We start from the raw sequence: 18,074 nt of genomic DNA, 5'->3' as shown, positions 1-18,074 counted from the left end.
TCCACTAACGTTTTTCAAAAGTTTCAAGCTATGTATTGCATTAGAAAACATACATAGGTGTTTAAGAATGACAGACCAGGAGCCTGTTTAACAAAATACTATGGCTTGATCTGGGCGGAGTCTCTGATCTGGGTCACAAAGATGGCCATACGCGACGGCATGAAAGCAATTGCTTTAAAAATCTGATGACACAATGGAAAGTGATTGTTGTATGTGTCAAAAGTTCAAGCGGCTGGGTCAGCCAGAATTAGCGATAATGTGTATTAAATGAGTATCCAAAATGGCCGATACCATGGCATTTTCACTGATACCAGTAATAGTTGTAAAAAACAGGCTAATTCGTTTGAAATGAGGAAAACCAGATATATAGATAGAATAATATATGTGAAAAATACACCGGCTACCAACCAATCAAAATCTGGCCTTTTTTTTAAATAAGGTGTAATTATATCACTAATGTGCCATTAAAATAAGTTGATGGTGTCCCTAAAGTAAAAGTAGGGAATCCATGATATCTCGGCCTATAACATAATCGGACTATAACAAACTCGGCCTATAAGAAACTCGGCTTCCCAAAATCGGACTATAACAAAGTCGGACTATACCAAACTCGGACTACTAGAAGAATATAAGTATAATGTTGGTTGTTGTTGTTATTCGAAATTAATTTTCAATTCTTAATTTAAATGAATTTTTATCTTCAATTAATTAAATAATTGAACTTTTTTGAAGGGGATAAAAAAATAAGTTAACAAGATATTTTTAAAATAAAAGTACAAAAATAAATCTTTTTGAAATTCATTTATGAAAATTTCCACTGATTTGTCTTTTCAGTATTATTATTTGTAATAATGTCCCTCTCAGAATATGTTTTTATTATATGCATATCTTAATTGATTATGACATCATGCCACGTGTATCGTTGATACCTTTTTTAATCATCATAGGTTAAACAAACAACTGGCACATGTACTGTTGACACCTATCTTATCACCCAAGTCAGGACAAATCTATCTGTTATTACAGGAAATTTGGTACTAAATATCCAATTAAATGTGTCTTGTCTTGTATTGGCTATGACTGGACTTCAGGTTTTTTTTTATTATTATAAATTTTGTGTTAATTATTATAAGACAATTCAGTGAATTGTAGCATTTCTGGTTTTTGATCATATTTTGAAATAGTGAAATTGTTATGAAGCCATTCACTGTCAATCAAATTTCTCTGTGTTTATTTACTATAATCATAAACACCAAGGATTAAACACAATAAAAACACGAACACACGCCACTCATTAAAATATCTTTTGCAATTGTCAATAAACATCATAAATCACAATAACATTCCAATGTAAGTTAATTATCCTCATTGGATCTCCTGTAGTTGGTGATCGCAATACTGGTATACCAGTATTGTCCACAATACTGGTATAAAAATTTTGTACCAGTATTGTATTCCAGTATTGTACCAGTATTGTGCTTTTTTTAAATAAACAATATAGGTAATTAATCTTTTATTAAAGGTGTCACATATATGCATAATGAAATTAACATATGACATGACAATTTTATCAGGAATGATTGTGTTTAACTGATGATGCCATAGATGGTACTCTGTGATTGTCATCAAATAAAGTTTTAAATCTTCTGATGTTTTTTTCTTAACCATTCTGTCTCAGCATTTTAACAAACTCTGTACTTTCTTCTATCTTTCCAAGATTCATGTAGTATATTTTAGTGAATTTTATATTGACATTAATGCTGTTATAGCTTCTGTATCATCAGCATTGGTATTGTCTATTTCTTCTTCAGATGTGATTTCTGCAACCCCTCCCCCCTCCTATATTCAGTCTCTGTGGACTTTCTCTAAAGCTTACTAGATTACAAGCTATTTCAAATAGCATTTGTACAGCTCTCTTACTGTCAGAATGCTGGTCTAGTATTTGTACCAGTAGATATATATGTACCTGCTACTAATTGTATTGTCCATGGTTCTGAATCAACTGCTTCAACCCTTAACATTCATGTAGACAAACTATTTAATTTGATTATAACAAGGTTCCCCTATAAAGCAACTTTTTATTATTAATGAATAATATTGATATCTTTTGTTGTGAAAGATTAATAAGAAAATAAAGACAAACAAATGCATATGATCTTAGTACACAAAAAATGTATACATGTATTAAAATGTTTGTCAAAATATGTGATGGCATACATGTAAATGATGAATTTACAGTGTTAGAGTCTAATAATTTGCTTGAATTTATTATATTATTACTCAGATAATAATAAGCTTTTATATAATAAATTTTAAATAATATAAAATTATTAGCAATTGTTTAAATAATAATGATGATATGAGTTAATTTCAATAATCTTTTGTTTATTTGTGCAAGTATAGTAATGACTTTTAACTGGTTGTTAAATAATTATTGATTTCACAATTATCCTCTATAATCTTTTTGAGTTCATTTAATCTCCCTTTGATCTTCAATATAGTCTAGTCAACAATACAACTACAATACTGGTATATCAGTAATGTACCAGTATTGCTGTTTTTTTTTAATAAAAAGTTACAATACTGGTACAAAATTTTTATACCAGTATTGTGGACAATACTGGTATACCAGTATTGTGGACAATACTGGTATACCAGTATTGCGATCACCAACTACTGGCCTTGAAGGCATAAAACTTTGCTCAGTGCTTGGAGCACAAAAATCGTGCTCGAAACATGAAATCCAGCAATTTGATTGGTTGATTTTCGAGTCTGAGTTCAAAAATCATGCTCGAAAGTTTTATGACCGTTAGGCCAGGAGATCCTCCTCATTTAAACATATCTAATTCAACTCATATAACAAATATTAATCATTTCTATATACGATTTTTTTTTTACAAAAATATTCATGATAATCTCATAAATTCGTATATTATTTTAATATATAAGTATTTTTTATTACAATCTTCTAATCGTACTGTAGTCCGAGTTTGTTCAATATATTTCTGCATATAAATAATGGTAGGCCGAGTTTGTTATAGTCCGAGTTATAGTCCGATTTTGTTATAGTCCGACTTTGTTTTAGTCCGAGTTATCCAGCAGCGAAAGCAGGCCCTCTCACCAAAGGCACTTGTTTCTATCCATGGGAAGACCCACTTGGATAGAAACAAGTGCCTGTGCCACTCACCAGCTCACGGCAGTTGTTAAAACTTATTTTCAAAGTTAAAAAATAAACATTTTGTTGGTTGTCTGGTAATCTAAAACTAAATTTTATGTGAAAGATGAATTATTGTTGCAGTGAAGCTTTAACATGACTTCGACAAGCTAATGTCAATATGAAAAATACAGCAATATTTTGGTCAGCAACCAAGTTGTTTACCATCGTAATCCGCCATCTTCCAAATATCCAGCGACACTATTCAGCAGCAAATTAAATTCTTTCACTCTTTGAGGGTATAACAAAAATGTTTTTTGAAATTTTAAAAAAGGCAGTTTATTTTCCTTTATTTGAAAATAAAAAAAAATGAAATTGTGTTGATTTAAATTATATATTTTTTGTACTCGTATTTGCCTCGGAAATAAAAGAGTTGTCTGCAACTTCCGGTCTAAAAAATTATGATAAATTTTCAGCACGAAACCAGCGACACCTACAGAATACAGAATACAGAAACCAGAAGCTGACTTTATATCTAAATCTAGGTATATTTACAAAACAAGTCATACCTGCCAACTGTCACTACTTGCGGGTTCCCAAAGAGAAATTTTACAAGAGCAATTTTGTCCACTATTTTAAACAAAACAATGAATTTTATCATGACTTTAAGTTTAAATAGGCTTTTGAAAGTATGAAGAATCACAAAAACAACATTGAAATGCATTTAAAAGCCCCCTTTAAGTTTTTTAAGGACTATGACAGCCATCTTGCACGCAAAACCTCTGGGCAGGGGAAATCATAGAGAGGGGAGCCTAACTCGCTTCAGATGATAATCAGACAATGGCGGCTTTATTTCGGAAATATGTAGATTTTACATAACAAATAAGAATACAGTCCGAACATACCGATAAATTATCCTGCTAGTTCGATTGGCTTAAAGTTTTTTCGTGTTTTTATTTTGATAAGTGTATGAACCCTTGACCGGTTATTTGGGGTCTTCTTCTACACTCCCAAAATATGATAACAAACACGTCTTAGCACACGAATGTACTCAATCAAAGTGTTTTCTACGTGTATTATGAAAACTATAGAAAAGGGGGAGGGGGGAATACTTGAAAAAATAATTTAAATTTGTTTTATTCGTTTAAATTGGTCTACCGATATACAAATTTCATTACTGAGTAAAAGTAATTGAAAATGAATTTATATTTCAGCAAGAAATTTACATAAAATGTTTTTTTTAAACCAGTTTAATTCTGTCAGTAACAAATCCAGTACGCATTTTTTCACCGGAGGAAAAACTATCGGTGCTTTCACTTGCATAATTTTGATTTTTGGATATCATGTATAACACTTGCGGTATCCTCGTGTAAGCATTGATTTGCTTCAACTGAGTTACAATTTTTAAAGATTTGTAAATAACAAAAAAAAAGCGGAGCGAGGCAAAAATTTTTGAGGTTATTTTTTTAAAAATATTCTTCTAAAGGGGTGCAATGTAGGTATTTCGAACTATTGTGAGGTACAGTCAGCAAGAAATTAAAGTTTCAAGTAGAAACCACCTAAATCCAACCTGACAACAATTTACAATCACTATAGTATCATGGACGGACAGATGTAAAACAATATATGTTCCTGTTCCGCGAAAAACCTCTCAGTTATGATGACAAGGTCTCTTACAAACTTGAAAAATCTTCAACAAACTCCTAACACCAATAACTTACGTACTACATGTAAGAGATTCATTCTGCATATATATGATAGAGTTTATAAAGCTGCAACCCAAAACAGAAGCTGAAGATCATGCGAACAATTTATTTTGATTCTGTGTTCCTATGCAAACTGAGTGTGCAGACCAATCTACACTGAAGACACCAGCACTTCTAAAATAATCAATATAAGGTCATAAATATCCCTGAAAGACATTGGTGCTGGTAATTGTGATAAACAGAAACATCACAAAAACAGGAAGCCCTTGTTTGCAGATCGTCAATGTCACTTAGCCATTCAACATGGTGTAAATTATGTGAAATGAAACCGGTTCACTTAAGAATTACTTTAACACTCCATAACACAATCATCGACAAACTTGGTTAGGACGATGGAAATGTAAAGAGTTGACAGATAGACGGGTGGATCGACGGAAGCAAAGTGAGACAAGATAGATCACATCAGCTCACATGACCAATACTAGATACTAGTATTAGATTTCGCAAACGAAAATTTCCACTTTTCGCGGTGATTTCCAATTGTCCTTTAATTATATGTTTTAACTTTTTGGATTTTCGGAGGTCGTGCCAGACTTAATATATACATATACTGTGTTCGCCACAAACCACTAAAATCAGAATGAGATACATTTACGAAGTTATTTTTATTTTGTGGGGATACGGCCATGCACGTATTTACGGTATACATAATTCGCCACTTCGATTATCAAAGAAATTGATTATAAAACGGCAAAAACAAAGTAACAATTGTTTGTAATTTAACAGCTTAAACATGTTTTTCATTTTTCAATCAGACACCTTCCTTTGAAGTATATAATATTTATAGAACTTGAATAAATTGTAGGTCAGTTGATTCTGTTACTTAGTATAGAAAGTCCCTGGTTAAACTGACTGTTTTATATACTTTGAATGTTAAGAAGGAATGGTCTCTTCTGATACTGAAACAAGTTGAAGACAACCCATACTTTGCAAATTTTAGGGGGGGGGGCGTACGCCCGCCACGCCCCCACGTAAATCCGCCCCTGGTTCAATGGCGGATCCAGAAATATATATAGTTTTTATGCAAGTTGGCTTCTTTATCTTAAGTATTGTTCACTGAATCAGGATAGGCGGATCTAACCCAATTTATAGTGACAAATTTGGTTGATATATATTGTCTGCTTAATTCTATAATTTGCATATTTAAAAATCTGGATTGCAGATCTTTGATGATTTTTTTTAACTATGACGATTAGAAGCTGTGACAAAAGAAACAGCTAGGTATGAACCGTAAGCTGCAGTCAGCAATGTAACCATAAATCGTATGTCCATAATATTTGGAATGCAGTTGTCAGAAGCTGGATAAAACTTGGTAGTTAGGGTGCTCGCACCCCTCTCATTAAGCTTCATTTAGGGTCAGTCAAGATTTTTGCAGGTTTCACTCATAAATTCGTCTAGCTTTGGGACCCCTCCACAAACCACTTTTACAAATTCTAGATATGCATCGGGTTGTATTTACTGAAGCACATCTTATACTAAAAGTCATGGAGTTTTTTTTTAGACCAGCCCATGTTCAGGGTTTATTGACTAGAGACCTTTTACATGCAGGGACACAATTTATGAGTTATTTTTCAGTAGATGCATTTGGTCTCTGGTTGAGAGTTGTCTTTTTCAATCATTAGCAATCTTACCACATATTTTCATATTTCTGTGTTCAACTGTTTGTTCTTAAATGTTAAGCTGTTACACCGTCACAAGTTACAGGAGAATTTGCATGTACAGTATGTGTAAGCCCACCACATTCTCATTCTGTATGACTTTGTTCTAAGTAAGTAGTTTGAAACTCTGTTTGCTTTTGGTCATATTGAGTTTTATTTGTTTATCACTTGCATTTTTATGCCCCACCTACTACAGTAGAGGGGCATTATGTTTTCTGGTCTGTGCGTCCGTTCGTCTGTCCCGCTTCAGGTTAAAGTTTTTGGTCAAGGTAGTTTTTGATGAAGTTGAAGTCCAATCAACTTCAAAATTAGTACACATGTTCCCTATGATATGATCTTTCTAATTTTAATGCCAAATTAGAGTTTTTATCCCAATGTCATGGTCCACTGAACAGTGGGGCATTCGTGTACTGAGGACACATTCTTGTTAGATGTGTTGGGATCCTGATTATACACCAACAAACAACACTACCTTTAAAGACACCATAATGATCAATGTGACAGGGATATCTACATCAATACGGTATTATTTGCATATCCTTATTCCTATAGCAAAGAGTCTAGGACCATGTATTTTAAAAGTCAAACAAAAAAAACAACAAGAACTGTCAGCACTAGATACATAGACCAATATCTCAGGACCACCTAATTGAATAAGATTACCAAAGATTTCAAATAATTTGGAAACAGGGTTAAATAAATATAGGTCTAATTGGAGCTTGGTAATATAGCTGTATATAGCTACTAAAAAAATTGAATAGAAAAAGAAAATTAAGTGTCTAGTACTCTTTATTTACATTTTTATCTCTCAGTCAAACAATGAATATTTTTGTTGTTTTGGTAATAGTGGAACATCTTTCTAAAACACACTGCTTTTTTTTATTTCACTCTTAAGAACAAATTCTGCTTCAAATTAATCAATATGTAGATCACAATTATAACCTTCATCTTCACCAGTTCTGCATTCTAACCTGAAATATAATGTTGTACATGAAGCAAAAAGCAAATCTATTTTAAAGAAAAAAATAACAATATGCAATTTAAAAGAACAATTTAAATGTGAACTATATCTATAAATGTCTAAAGTCTTTAAGACAATAACACTTCTCATTTTATTGCAGATATAAAAAAAAAAATTTAAAACAAAACCCTTACATTTTTCTAAGCTTTATCAAATTATCATAAATATATAAATTTTACAAAATCATTTCAATCTAAAAAATTAAATTGAAATAATCGTTGATGTTCTTAAAAAGTGGCAGGGTGTCCTGTTGCCTTTGACCCAAAAAATGAAGAACTATTTGAGTATAACTTTAATAACTTACCTTCTTTCTTTCATTTTGTACATGTAGTTTATGAAAAGTGATTTGTTACATCACAACAACATGTACAAGTTATCAAAGAATCAAAGAACTACAGCAGTGTTTTCATAGTCTGTAAGACAAATTGGAAAACCAGCTAGGATGTTGTGTCTAGTATTTCCACTGACTGAAATTATACGAAGACAAAATATGAATATGGACATGACTATAAAGTACTGGATCAATCAAAGAATAAATAAATATCATAGTGTAGGGTAGCTAAAGGACCCATATTTGAGTGAAATAACTTCACCAATCTGACATGGATATATATTGTTTTGCAACATGATGAATACAGATATAGGTGAAAATGTAACCTTTTCCTATATTGTTTGGGTTTCCTGTCAATATTTTTGCTCTGCAATAAAAAAGTAGAATACCAATGTGTAAAAAGAGATTGAAAAAACAGCTTGTAACACCAAGAAGGATGAGAGACGAAGAAATTATTGTAACTTTAATGATGTAATCATATATTTCTGATAGTTTTCCAGACCTATCCACACATATTTTTCAAGCTTGAGAAGATGACCTTCATGTTTTCCAGCAGCATATTTCACCTTCTGTATAGGTAGTGCCCCCCTTTTGAGTTGAGAGTAATTGTTCTAAATTGTGTTCTCCCTAGTCCAATGAAATGAAACTGAACAAAATGAAATGAAACTGAACAAAATCTGATACTAATTCAAATTATTATACATATAATATAAATGTGTATGTATTAAAAATATATACAGATAAATAAGAAGAAAAGGATGGCACATACGATTGATTGTCAATGAGACAACTCTCTGTCAAAGTACATGTAACAATTAATTAATGTATTGAATTGAGCAATTAAAGTTTAAATTACAGATATATTGAAATATTCATACCATACAATGCCTGCACGTTTTCAATGATACATCATGTGTGTTAAAGTACACAAACAACCGGTTATAGTCGCTCATTTGCATAACAATGAAGCGGCATAACATGTGCGTCAAAATGCATAATTTGCATCCGATTTGCAATGTTGTTGCCATATAAACATTCAAAAACATATTAAACTTTTATCGGACCTTTAATTTAAAGAAATTTCTTATCCAAAAACGAACAATTGTCAAAAATTCATAAAACCAAGACTTGGTTTTATCAGACATGTGTTTTCGCAACATTCTTGGCAATCCTGAACTTTTTCTCAATAACCATAATAATTTTGTTTATAAAAATATGATAACTTATAAATTTTTAACTCACAGTACAATATGCACTAATCCAATACAAAATTGGTTTGCTAGATTTTCTTAATTCAACATTTCAAATTGACGACCTACCTCTCTGAGTATGTCCAGTTTTTTCCAATATGGCGCCTATCCGGAAGTTAGGAAGGCCTGCTCTGGGCATTTTAAAAAGATGGCAGATATATCTAGGTAATATGAGGCAGGCATTACCTGGGACGAAATCTATATGATTTTTTTTTTTTTTAATTCAAACATATTTTAATTTCAAAATGAAAATACTGTAACGTTTCCTTTTTTGGTTCTGTTGTTCATGTTCATGATGTTAGGTATTTAAGTTGTGACGTTATTAAAGTTTGTGATGTCATATGCAATGCAAACCAAGTAACACTATCACATCAGGTAACGTTTTTTCATATCATGGAATTATTAAAAATGAAATTGGTATTGCGTTCATTCCTATTTTATACTAGACTGATAAATATATATTTTACCCAAAGTTTCATGCAAATTAGACTGGGAAAAGGAAGTACACTGTAGATTTCTGCGCAAATGCAGGAATTAAAAAAAGTGACAAAAAAAAGTTAACGATTTGAGTTGATGATCATGAATGATGATTAGTACAATGAAGAATTCGAGAAATTTTCCCGATTTTTTTATTTTATTTAAAAAAAAATTATTGATTTTTTCTACTGTTATACAGGACTTAGTCCCCTTATGAATGCTTAATTCACGTTGATGTTTGTTTAACAAGAGATGCATAATCCATTAATGACACATGACTGTCTTTAAAATAAATTCAATAAATCGTGGTGAGGTCGCAGTATTAGCGGCATGAAAATATAGCTTTTCATTGTTATTACAATGGTACTACATCCTCATTTCGATTCTACAATGAACCCCGCTACAATTATACAACATTCCTATCTGCTTAATTTCTGAGTTCCATTTAGCCCAAGTTTGGTACAGGCAGAGTTAGTAAGTCTGAGTTTTCCATTAACCAGAGCTTGTTTTAGTTAATTAGTCATGTTAGTCTGAATTTGCTATAGCCAGAGTTTTTTTTTAGGCAAAGCTAGTTTTAGCCATGTTAGCCAGAATCTGTTGTAGGCAGAGTTAGAAAATCTTGAGTTCACTATAGCCTGAGTATATATTTTACTTTTAGGCAGAATTAGTATCTGAGTTCACTATAGTCTGAGATTATTTTAGATGGAGTTGTTAAAAACAAACCATCAAAAGTAGATTTATCTTCAAAAACAAATGTTATAAGCAAATACCATATATTAAACAAACAATAGAAAGTATGACTTGGTTCATGCACAAAACGTTTTATGTCCATACAAATATCCTCCTTTGCCTTTCTAGATCATATGTAACACAATAAAAAATGTACTTATGTATTTATAATAGTAGCAATCATGCCAATGTATACAGTCATCTTCTGTCATGTTTGTAGAGTCTGTATGCAGTCGTCTCCTGTCATGTCCGTAGAGTCTGTATGCAGTCGTCTCCTGTCATGTCCGTAGAGTCTGTGTGCAGTCGTCTCCTGTCATGTCCGTAGAGTCTGTGCAGTTGTCTCCTGTCATGTTCGTAGAGTTTGTGTGCAGTCGTCTCCTGTCATGTCCGTAGAGTCTGTGCAGTTGTCTCCTGTCATGTCCGTTGAGTCTGTGTACAGTCGTCTCCTGTCATGTCTGTAGAGTCTGTGTGCAGTCGTCTCCTGTCATGTCTGTAGAGACTGTATGCAGTCATCTCCTGTCATGTCCGTAGAGTCTGTGTGCAGGCGTCTCCTGTCATGTCCGTAGAGTCTATGTGCAGTCGTCTCCTGTCATGTCCGTAGAGTGTGTGCAGTCGTCTCCTGTCATGTCTGTAGAGTCTGTATGCAGGCGTCTCCTGTCATGTCCATAGAGTCTGTGTGCAGTCGTCTCCTGTCATGTCCGTAGAGTCTGTGCAGTCGTCTCCTGTCATGTCCGTAGAGTCTATGTGCAGTCGTCTCCTGTCATGTCCGTAGAGTGTGTGAAGTCGTTTCCTGTCTTGTCTGTAGAGTCTGTTTGCAGGCGTCTCCTGTCATGTCCGTAGTCTGTGTGCAGTCATCTCCTGTCATGTCCGTAGAGTCTGTATGCAGTCGTCTCCTGTCATGTCCGTAGAGTCTGTTTGCAGTCTTCTCCTGTCATGTACTTAGAGTGAGTACAGTCATCTTCTGTAGAGTCTGTATGCAGTCGTCTCCTGTCATGTCCGTAGAGTGTGCAGTTGTCTCCTGTCATGTCCGTAGAGTCTGTGTGCAGTCGTCTCCTATCATGTCTGTAGAGATTGTATGTAGGCATCTTCTGTCATGTCAGTAGAGTCTGTGTGCAGTCGTCTCCTGTCATGTCAGTAGAGTGTGTGCAGTCATCTCCTGTCATGTCTGTAGAGTCTGTATGCAGTCGTCTCCTGTCATGTCCGTAGTCTGTATGCAGTCGTCTCCTGTCATGTCCGTAGTCTGTGTGCAGTTGTCTCCTGTCATGTCCATAGAGTCTGTGTGCAGTTGTCTCCTGTCATGTCCATAGAGTCTGTATGCAGTCGTCTTCTGTCATGTCTGTAGAGTCTGTATGTGTTCATTTATTTTTTTCTTTTGTAGTGTGTTCTACATGTTCTAAGAAATGGAATTTGCAGAATTTATCAAGACCCCTACAGTAGAGAATGTCTGTATGAAACGTCCTTTTACCAAACCAGTTACTGGTACACTTTGTATCACAGGGCATCATGTAATACTGTCTTCAAGATCAGAAAATCATGAGGAATTATGGGTAAGTTATAATAAGAGTCATCTATTGAACTCGTACACTTTGTATCACAGGGCATCATGTAATACTGTCCTCAAGATCAGAAAATCATGAGGAATTATGGGTAAGTTATAATAAGAGTCATCTATTGAACTCGTACACTTTGTATCACAGGGCATCATGTAATACTGTCCTCAAGATCAGAAAATCATGAGGAATTATGGGTAAGTTATAATGAGAGTCATCTATTGAACTCGTACACGTTGTATCACAGGGCATCATGTAATACTGTCCTCAAGATCAGAAAATCATGAGGAATTATGGGTAAGTTATAATAAGAGTCATCTATTGAACTCGTACACTTTGTATCACAGGGCATCATGTAATACTGTCCTCAAGATCAGAAAATCATGAGGAATTATGGGTACGTTGTAATAAGAGTCATCTATTGAACTCGTACACATTGTATCACAGGGCATCATGTAATACTGTCCTCAAGATCAGAAAATCATGAGGAATTATGGGTAAGTTATAATAAGAGTCATCTATTGAACTCGTACACTTTGTATCACAGGGCATCATGTAATACTGTCCTCAAGATCAGAAAATCATGAGGAATTATGGGTAAGTTATAATAAGAGTCATCTATTGAACTCGTACACTTTGTATCACAGGGCATCATGTAATACTGTCTTCAAGATCAGAAAATCATGAGGAATTATGGGTAAGTTATAATAAGAGTCATCTATTGAACTCGTACACTTTGTATCACAGGGCATCATGTAATACTGTCCTCAAGATCAGAAAATCATGAGGAATTATGGGTACGTTGTAATAAGAGTCATCTATTGAACTCGTACACATTGTATCACAGGGCATCATGTAATACTGTCCTCAAGATCAGAAAATCATGAGGAATTATGGGTAAGTTATAATAAGAGTCATCTATTGAACTCGTACACTTTGTATCACAGGGCATCATGTAATACTGTCCTCAAGATCAGAAAATCATGAGGAACTATGGGTAAGTTATAATGAGAGTCATCTATTGAACTCGTACACGTTGTATCACAGGGCATCATGTAATACTGTCCTCAAGATCAGAAAATCATGAGGAATTATGGGTAAGTTATAATAAGAGTCATCTATTGAACTCGTACACGTTGTATCACAGGGCATCATGTAATACTGTCTTCAAGATCAGAAAATCATGAGGAATTATGGGTAAGTTATAATAAGAGTCATCTATTGAACTCGTACACGTTGTATCACAGGGCATCATGTAATACTGTCCTCTAGATCAGAAAATCATGAGGAATTAAACTGTCAATTGTTCTTGAACAATTGAGAGGTCTTTCCTTTTGTAATGTAAAATACATGTTCCAATAGAAGTAGAATGTATTGAAAAGCTTTATTACACACTAAAAACCCTTTCAATAAGGTCAAAAAAACATAATCCGCTATTTGGGACATGACCTTGACCTTTGACCTGTTGACCTTTATTAAGGTCAATAGTCCCCAATGTCCTGAACATTTTGCACTATTTACTATTTCTGTAAGTATAATAGTTTTTGAGATATCCAATAAAAAGTGAAAGGTCAAAGGTCAAGGTCAGCCTTAAAAAGCTTTAAAACACACTAAAAATCCTTCATATAAGGTTTAAAACACTAAATTTGCTATCTGGGACATGACCTTGACCTTTGACCTTTTGACCTTTGTCAAGGTCATTAGTCCCCACTGACATTACTGAAGACCCCAAGGATCTATGACCTTTGGTTATATAGTAAAAGCTGATTTTGTCTTTTCAGAAACCTAAAACAGGCTTTATGCCCCTTAAAAAAGGTCAAATCTCTTCGGTCACAATGTAACAAAGTTGCGCCATAATGACCCAAACATTTTCCACTATTTAAAACTTCTGTAAGTATAATGGTTTCTGAGATTATTCCATAACAAGGTGTTAGGTCAAAGGTCAAGGTCAACATACAAATTTGACCTTGAGGTATTTTTCAAACATACATGAATTGATGATGATTGGTGAAGATCCTAGGTGTCTACGACTTACGGTTTCTGAGTTTTGGTGGCCAACCGACACCGGTTAATTTTCATAGGGGCATAACCCTACCAATGAGTCGTTGAATCTTTTCGATCCAAATGTAACGAAGAACCGGGGTCTGGTCCTGAACAAATTTCACCCTTTGTTTTTTGTCTACCTATTACGGTTACGGTGTTGGAACGATAACAAGGTTTTTGGCTTTCGGAGGGATTACTCCGAACCGACAAAATATTTCGACTCACAGGGTGAGTTCCAGATAGGTATTCATGACACCGATACAAAGTGTGAACATGAAAGCGACACGTCTTACGGTTAAAGCGGCTAAATTTGTTAAAGTTTGGCGGAAAAAGAATAATAATAATTAAACTGTCAATTGTTCTTGAACAATTGAGAGGTCTTTCCTTTTGTAATGTAAAATACATGTTCAAACAGACGTAGAATGTATTGAAAAGGTCAAAGTCAACCTTAAAAAGCTCGAAAAAACACTAAAAATCCTTTATATAAGGTTAAAAACACTAAATTTGCTAGCTGGGACATGACCTTGACCTTTGACCTTTTGACCTTTGTCAAGGTCATCAGTCCCCAATGCCATTACTGAAGACCCCAAAGGTCTAGGACCTTTGGTTATATAGTAAAAGCTGATTTTGTCTTTCCAGAAACCTAAAACAGGGGTTATGCCCCTTAAAGAAAGGTCAAATCTCTTTGGTCAAAATGTAACAAAGTTGCGCCATAATGACACAAACATTTTCCACTATTTAAAACTTCTGTAAGTATTATGGTTTCTGAGATTATCCCATAACAAGGGGATAGGTCAAAGGTCAAGGTCAACATACAAATTTGACCTTGAGGTATTTTTCAAAGATACATGAATTGATGATGAATGGTGAAGATCCTAGGTGTCTACGACTTACGGTTTCTGAGTTTTGGTGGTCAACCGACACCGGTTAATTTTCATAGGGGCATAACCCTACCAATGAGTCGTTGAATCTTTTCGATCCAAATGTAACGAAGAACCGGGGTCTGGTCCTGAACAAATTTCACCCTTTGTTTTCTCTCCACCTTTTACGGTTACGGTGTTGGAACGATAACAAGGTTTTTTGGTTTCGGAGGGATAACTCCGAACCGACAAAATTTTTCGACTAACAGGGTGAGTTCCGGATAGGTATTCATGACACGAATACAAAGTGTGAATATGAAAGCGACACGTCTTACGGTTACGGAGGCTAACTTCGTCAAAGTTTGGCGGAAAAAGAATAATAATAATTAAACTGTCAATTGTTCTTGAACAATTGAGAGGTCTTTCCTTTTATAACGTAAAATACATGTTTCAATAGACGTAAAATGCATTGAAAAGCTTTAAAACACACTGAAATTCCTTTAAATAAGGTCAAAAACACATAATTAGATATATGGGAATTGACCTTGACCTTTGACCTTTTGACCTTTGTCAAGGTCATTAGTCCCCAATGTCATTGCTGAAGACCCCATGGGTCTAGGACCTTTGGTTATGTAGTAAAAGCTGATTTTGTCTTTTCAGAAACCTAAAACAGGCTTTATGCCCCTTAACAATAGGTTAAATCTCTTCGGTCAAAATGTAACAAAGTTGCGCCGTAATGACCCAAACACTTTCCACTATTTAAAACATCTGTAAGTATAATGGTTGCTTAGATTATCCCATAACAAGGTGTTAGGTCAAAGGTCAAGGTCAACATACAAATTTGACCTTGAGGTATTTTTCAAAGATACATGAATTGATGATGATTGGTGAAGATCCTAGGTGTCTACGACTTACGGTTTCTGAGTTTTGGTGGCCAACCGACACCGGTTAATTTTTATAGGGGCATAACCCTACCAATGAGTCGTTGAATCTTTTCGATCCAAATGTAACGAAGAACCGGGGTCTGGTCCTGAACAAATTTCACCCTTCATTTTTTTTCTACCTATTACGGTTACGGTGTTGGAACGATAACAAGGTTTTTGGGTTTCGGAGGGATTACTCCGAACCGACAAAATATTTCGACTCGCAGGGTGAGTTCCGGATAGGTATTCATGACACCGATACAAAGTGTGAACATGAAAGCGACACGTCTTACGGTTACGGAGGCTAACTTCGTCAAAGTTTGGCGGAACAAAAAGAATAATAATAATAATAATCAGAAGAAATACAGTAAGGTCTTTCCCTTTAGTAAAAGGAAAGACCTTAATAATAAACAGAAGAAATACAGTAAGGTCTTTCCCTTTTGTAAAAGGAAAGACCTTAATAATTAAACTGTCAATTGTTCTTGAACAATTGAGAGGTCTTTCCTTTTTTAATGTAAAATACATGTTCCAACAGACGTAGAATGTATTGAAAAGGTCAAGGTCAACCTTAAAAAGCTTGAGAACACACTAAAAATCTTTTATATAAGGTTAAAAACACTAAATTCGCTATCTGGGACATGACCTTGACCTTTGACCTTTTGACCTTTGTCAAGGTCATTGGTCCCCAATGCCATTCCTGAAGACCCCAAGGGTCTAGGACCTTTGGTTATATAGTAAAAGCTGATTTTGTCTTTTCAAAAACCTAAAACAGGGGTTATGCCCCTTATAGAAAGGTCAAATCTCTTTGGTCAAAATGTAACAAAGTTGCGCCATAATGACCCAAACATTTTCCACCATTTAAAACTTCTGTAAGTATAATGGTTTCTGAGATTATCCCATAACAAGGTGTTAGGTCAAAGGTCAAGGTCAACATACAAATTTGACCTTGAGGTATTTTTCAAAGATACATAAATTGATGATGATTGGTGAAGATCCTAGGTCTCTACGACTTACGGTTTCTGAGTTTTGGTGGTCAACCGACACCGGTTAATTTTCATAGGGGCATAACCCTACCAATGAGTCGTTGAATCTTTTCGATCCAAATGTAACGAAGAACCAGGGTCTGGTCCTGAACAAATTTCACCCTTTGTTTTTTTTCTACCTATTACGGTTACGGTGTTGGAACGATAACAAGGTTTTTGGGTTTCGGAGGGATTACTCCGAACCGACAAAATATTTCGACTCACAGGGTGAGTTCCGGATAGGTATTAATGACACCGATACAAAGTGTGAACATGAAAGCGACACGTCTTACGGTTACGGAGGCTAACTTCGTCAAAGTTTGGCGGAACAAAAAGAATAATAATTAAAATGTCAATTGTTCTTGAACAATTGAGAGGTCTTTCCTTTTGTAATGTAAAATACATGTTCCAATAGACGTCGAATGTACTGAAAAGCTTTAAAATACACTGAAAATCCTTTAAATTAGGTCAAAAATACATAATTCGCTATATAGGACATGACCTTGACCTTTGACCTTGTGACCTTTGTCAAGGTTATTAGTCCCCAATGTCATTGTAAAAGACCCCATGGGTCTAGGACTTTTTGTTCAAGAGTTTAGGCTAATTTTACCTTTTCAGAAACCGTTAACGGGGGTTATGCCCCTTAAGAATATGTCAAATACTTTCGGTCAAAATGTAAAAAAGATGTGCCTCAGTCACCTAAACATTTTTCACTGTTTATTATTTCTGTAAGTACAATCGTTTTTGAGATATCGACTAAAAAGTGGTAAGGTCAAAGTTCAAGGTCAACCTTAAAAAGCTTTAAAACACACTGAAAATGTTTAAAACACACTGAAAATCCTTTAAATTAGGTCAGAAACACATAATTCGCTATATAGGACATGACCTTGACCTTTGACCTTTTGACCTTTGTCAAGGTCATTAGTCCCCAATGTCATTGCTGAAGACCCCATGGGTCTAGGACCTTTGGTTATATAGTAAAAGCTGATTTTGTCTTTTCAGAAACCTAAATCAGGGGTTATGACCCTTACAGAAAGGTCAAACCTCTTTGGTCAAAATGTAACAAAGTTGCGCCTAAATAACCCAAACATTTTCCACTATTCAAAACTTCTGTAAGTATAATGGTTTCTGAGATTATCCCATAACAAGGTGTTAGGTCAAAGGTCAAGGTCAACATACACATTTGACCTTGAGGTATTTTTCAAAGTCACATGAATTGATGATGAATGGTGAAGATCCTAGGTGTCTACGACTTACGGTTTCTGAGTTTTGGTGGCCAACCGACACCGG

At 34.6% G+C, this 18,074-nt stretch overlaps 2 protein-coding genes and 1 long non-coding RNA gene across 18 annotated transcripts in view; 1 reads left to right on the top strand and 2 right to left on the bottom strand.

Moving 5' to 3' along the window:
• LOC139497203 (zinc finger C2HC domain-containing protein 1A-like) overlaps positions 1 to 3,413 on the bottom strand; it is a 46,649-nt gene extending 43,236 nt beyond the window's left edge. For all 12 annotated transcript variants that reach the window (XM_071285300.1, XM_071285302.1, XM_071285304.1 and 9 more), the window contains exon 1: positions 3,380 to 3,413. In XM_071285300.1, coding sequence (XP_071141401.1) covers positions 3,380 to 3,395 — 16 coding nt within the window. In that variant the 5' untranslated portion in view covers positions 3,396 to 3,413. The remainder of the gene's footprint in view (positions 1 to 3,379) is intronic.
• Positions 3,414 to 3,574: 161 nt separating this feature from the next.
• The window catches only part of LOC139497202 (myotubularin-related protein 9-like), a 46,190-nt gene continuing 31,690 nt past the window's right edge, over positions 3,575 to 18,074 (top strand). Inside the window, exons 1-3 of one of the 4 annotated variants that reach the window (XM_071285295.1) lie at positions 3,587 to 3,641; positions 3,675 to 3,699; positions 11,765 to 11,933. In XM_071285295.1, coding sequence (XP_071141396.1) covers positions 11,787 to 11,933 — 147 coding nt within the window. In that variant the 5' untranslated portion in view covers positions 3,587 to 3,641; positions 3,675 to 3,699; positions 11,765 to 11,786. Of the gene's footprint in view, positions 3,700 to 11,764; positions 11,934 to 12,660; positions 12,734 to 12,946; positions 13,034 to 18,074 lie in introns of those variants that run through there. The other 3 variants (XM_071285296.1, XM_071285298.1, XM_071285297.1) reach the window with 3 other exon arrangements.
• On the bottom strand, positions 7,350 to 9,315 carry LOC139498108 (uncharacterized). Of its 2 annotated transcripts, none has more exons than XR_011657815.1 (3): positions 9,250 to 9,315; positions 7,904 to 8,066; positions 7,350 to 7,549 (listed from the first exon to the last, which is right to left on the bottom strand). It is a non-coding gene; the product is annotated as an uncharacterized lncRNA (long non-coding RNA). The 2 variants fall into 2 exon arrangements; XR_011657816.1 differs by lacking the exon at positions 9,250 to 9,315 and adding an exon at positions 8,809 to 8,918.

This window comes from Mytilus edulis, chromosome 12, assembly GCF_963676685.1.
Source record: "Mytilus edulis chromosome 12, xbMytEdul2.2, whole genome shotgun sequence".
In the NCBI taxonomy this organism is placed as follows: Eukaryota; Metazoa; Mollusca; class Bivalvia; order Mytilida; family Mytilidae; genus Mytilus; species Mytilus edulis.
Note: the sequence above shows the minus strand (reverse complement) of the source record. Positions and strands in the feature narration are given on the sequence as shown.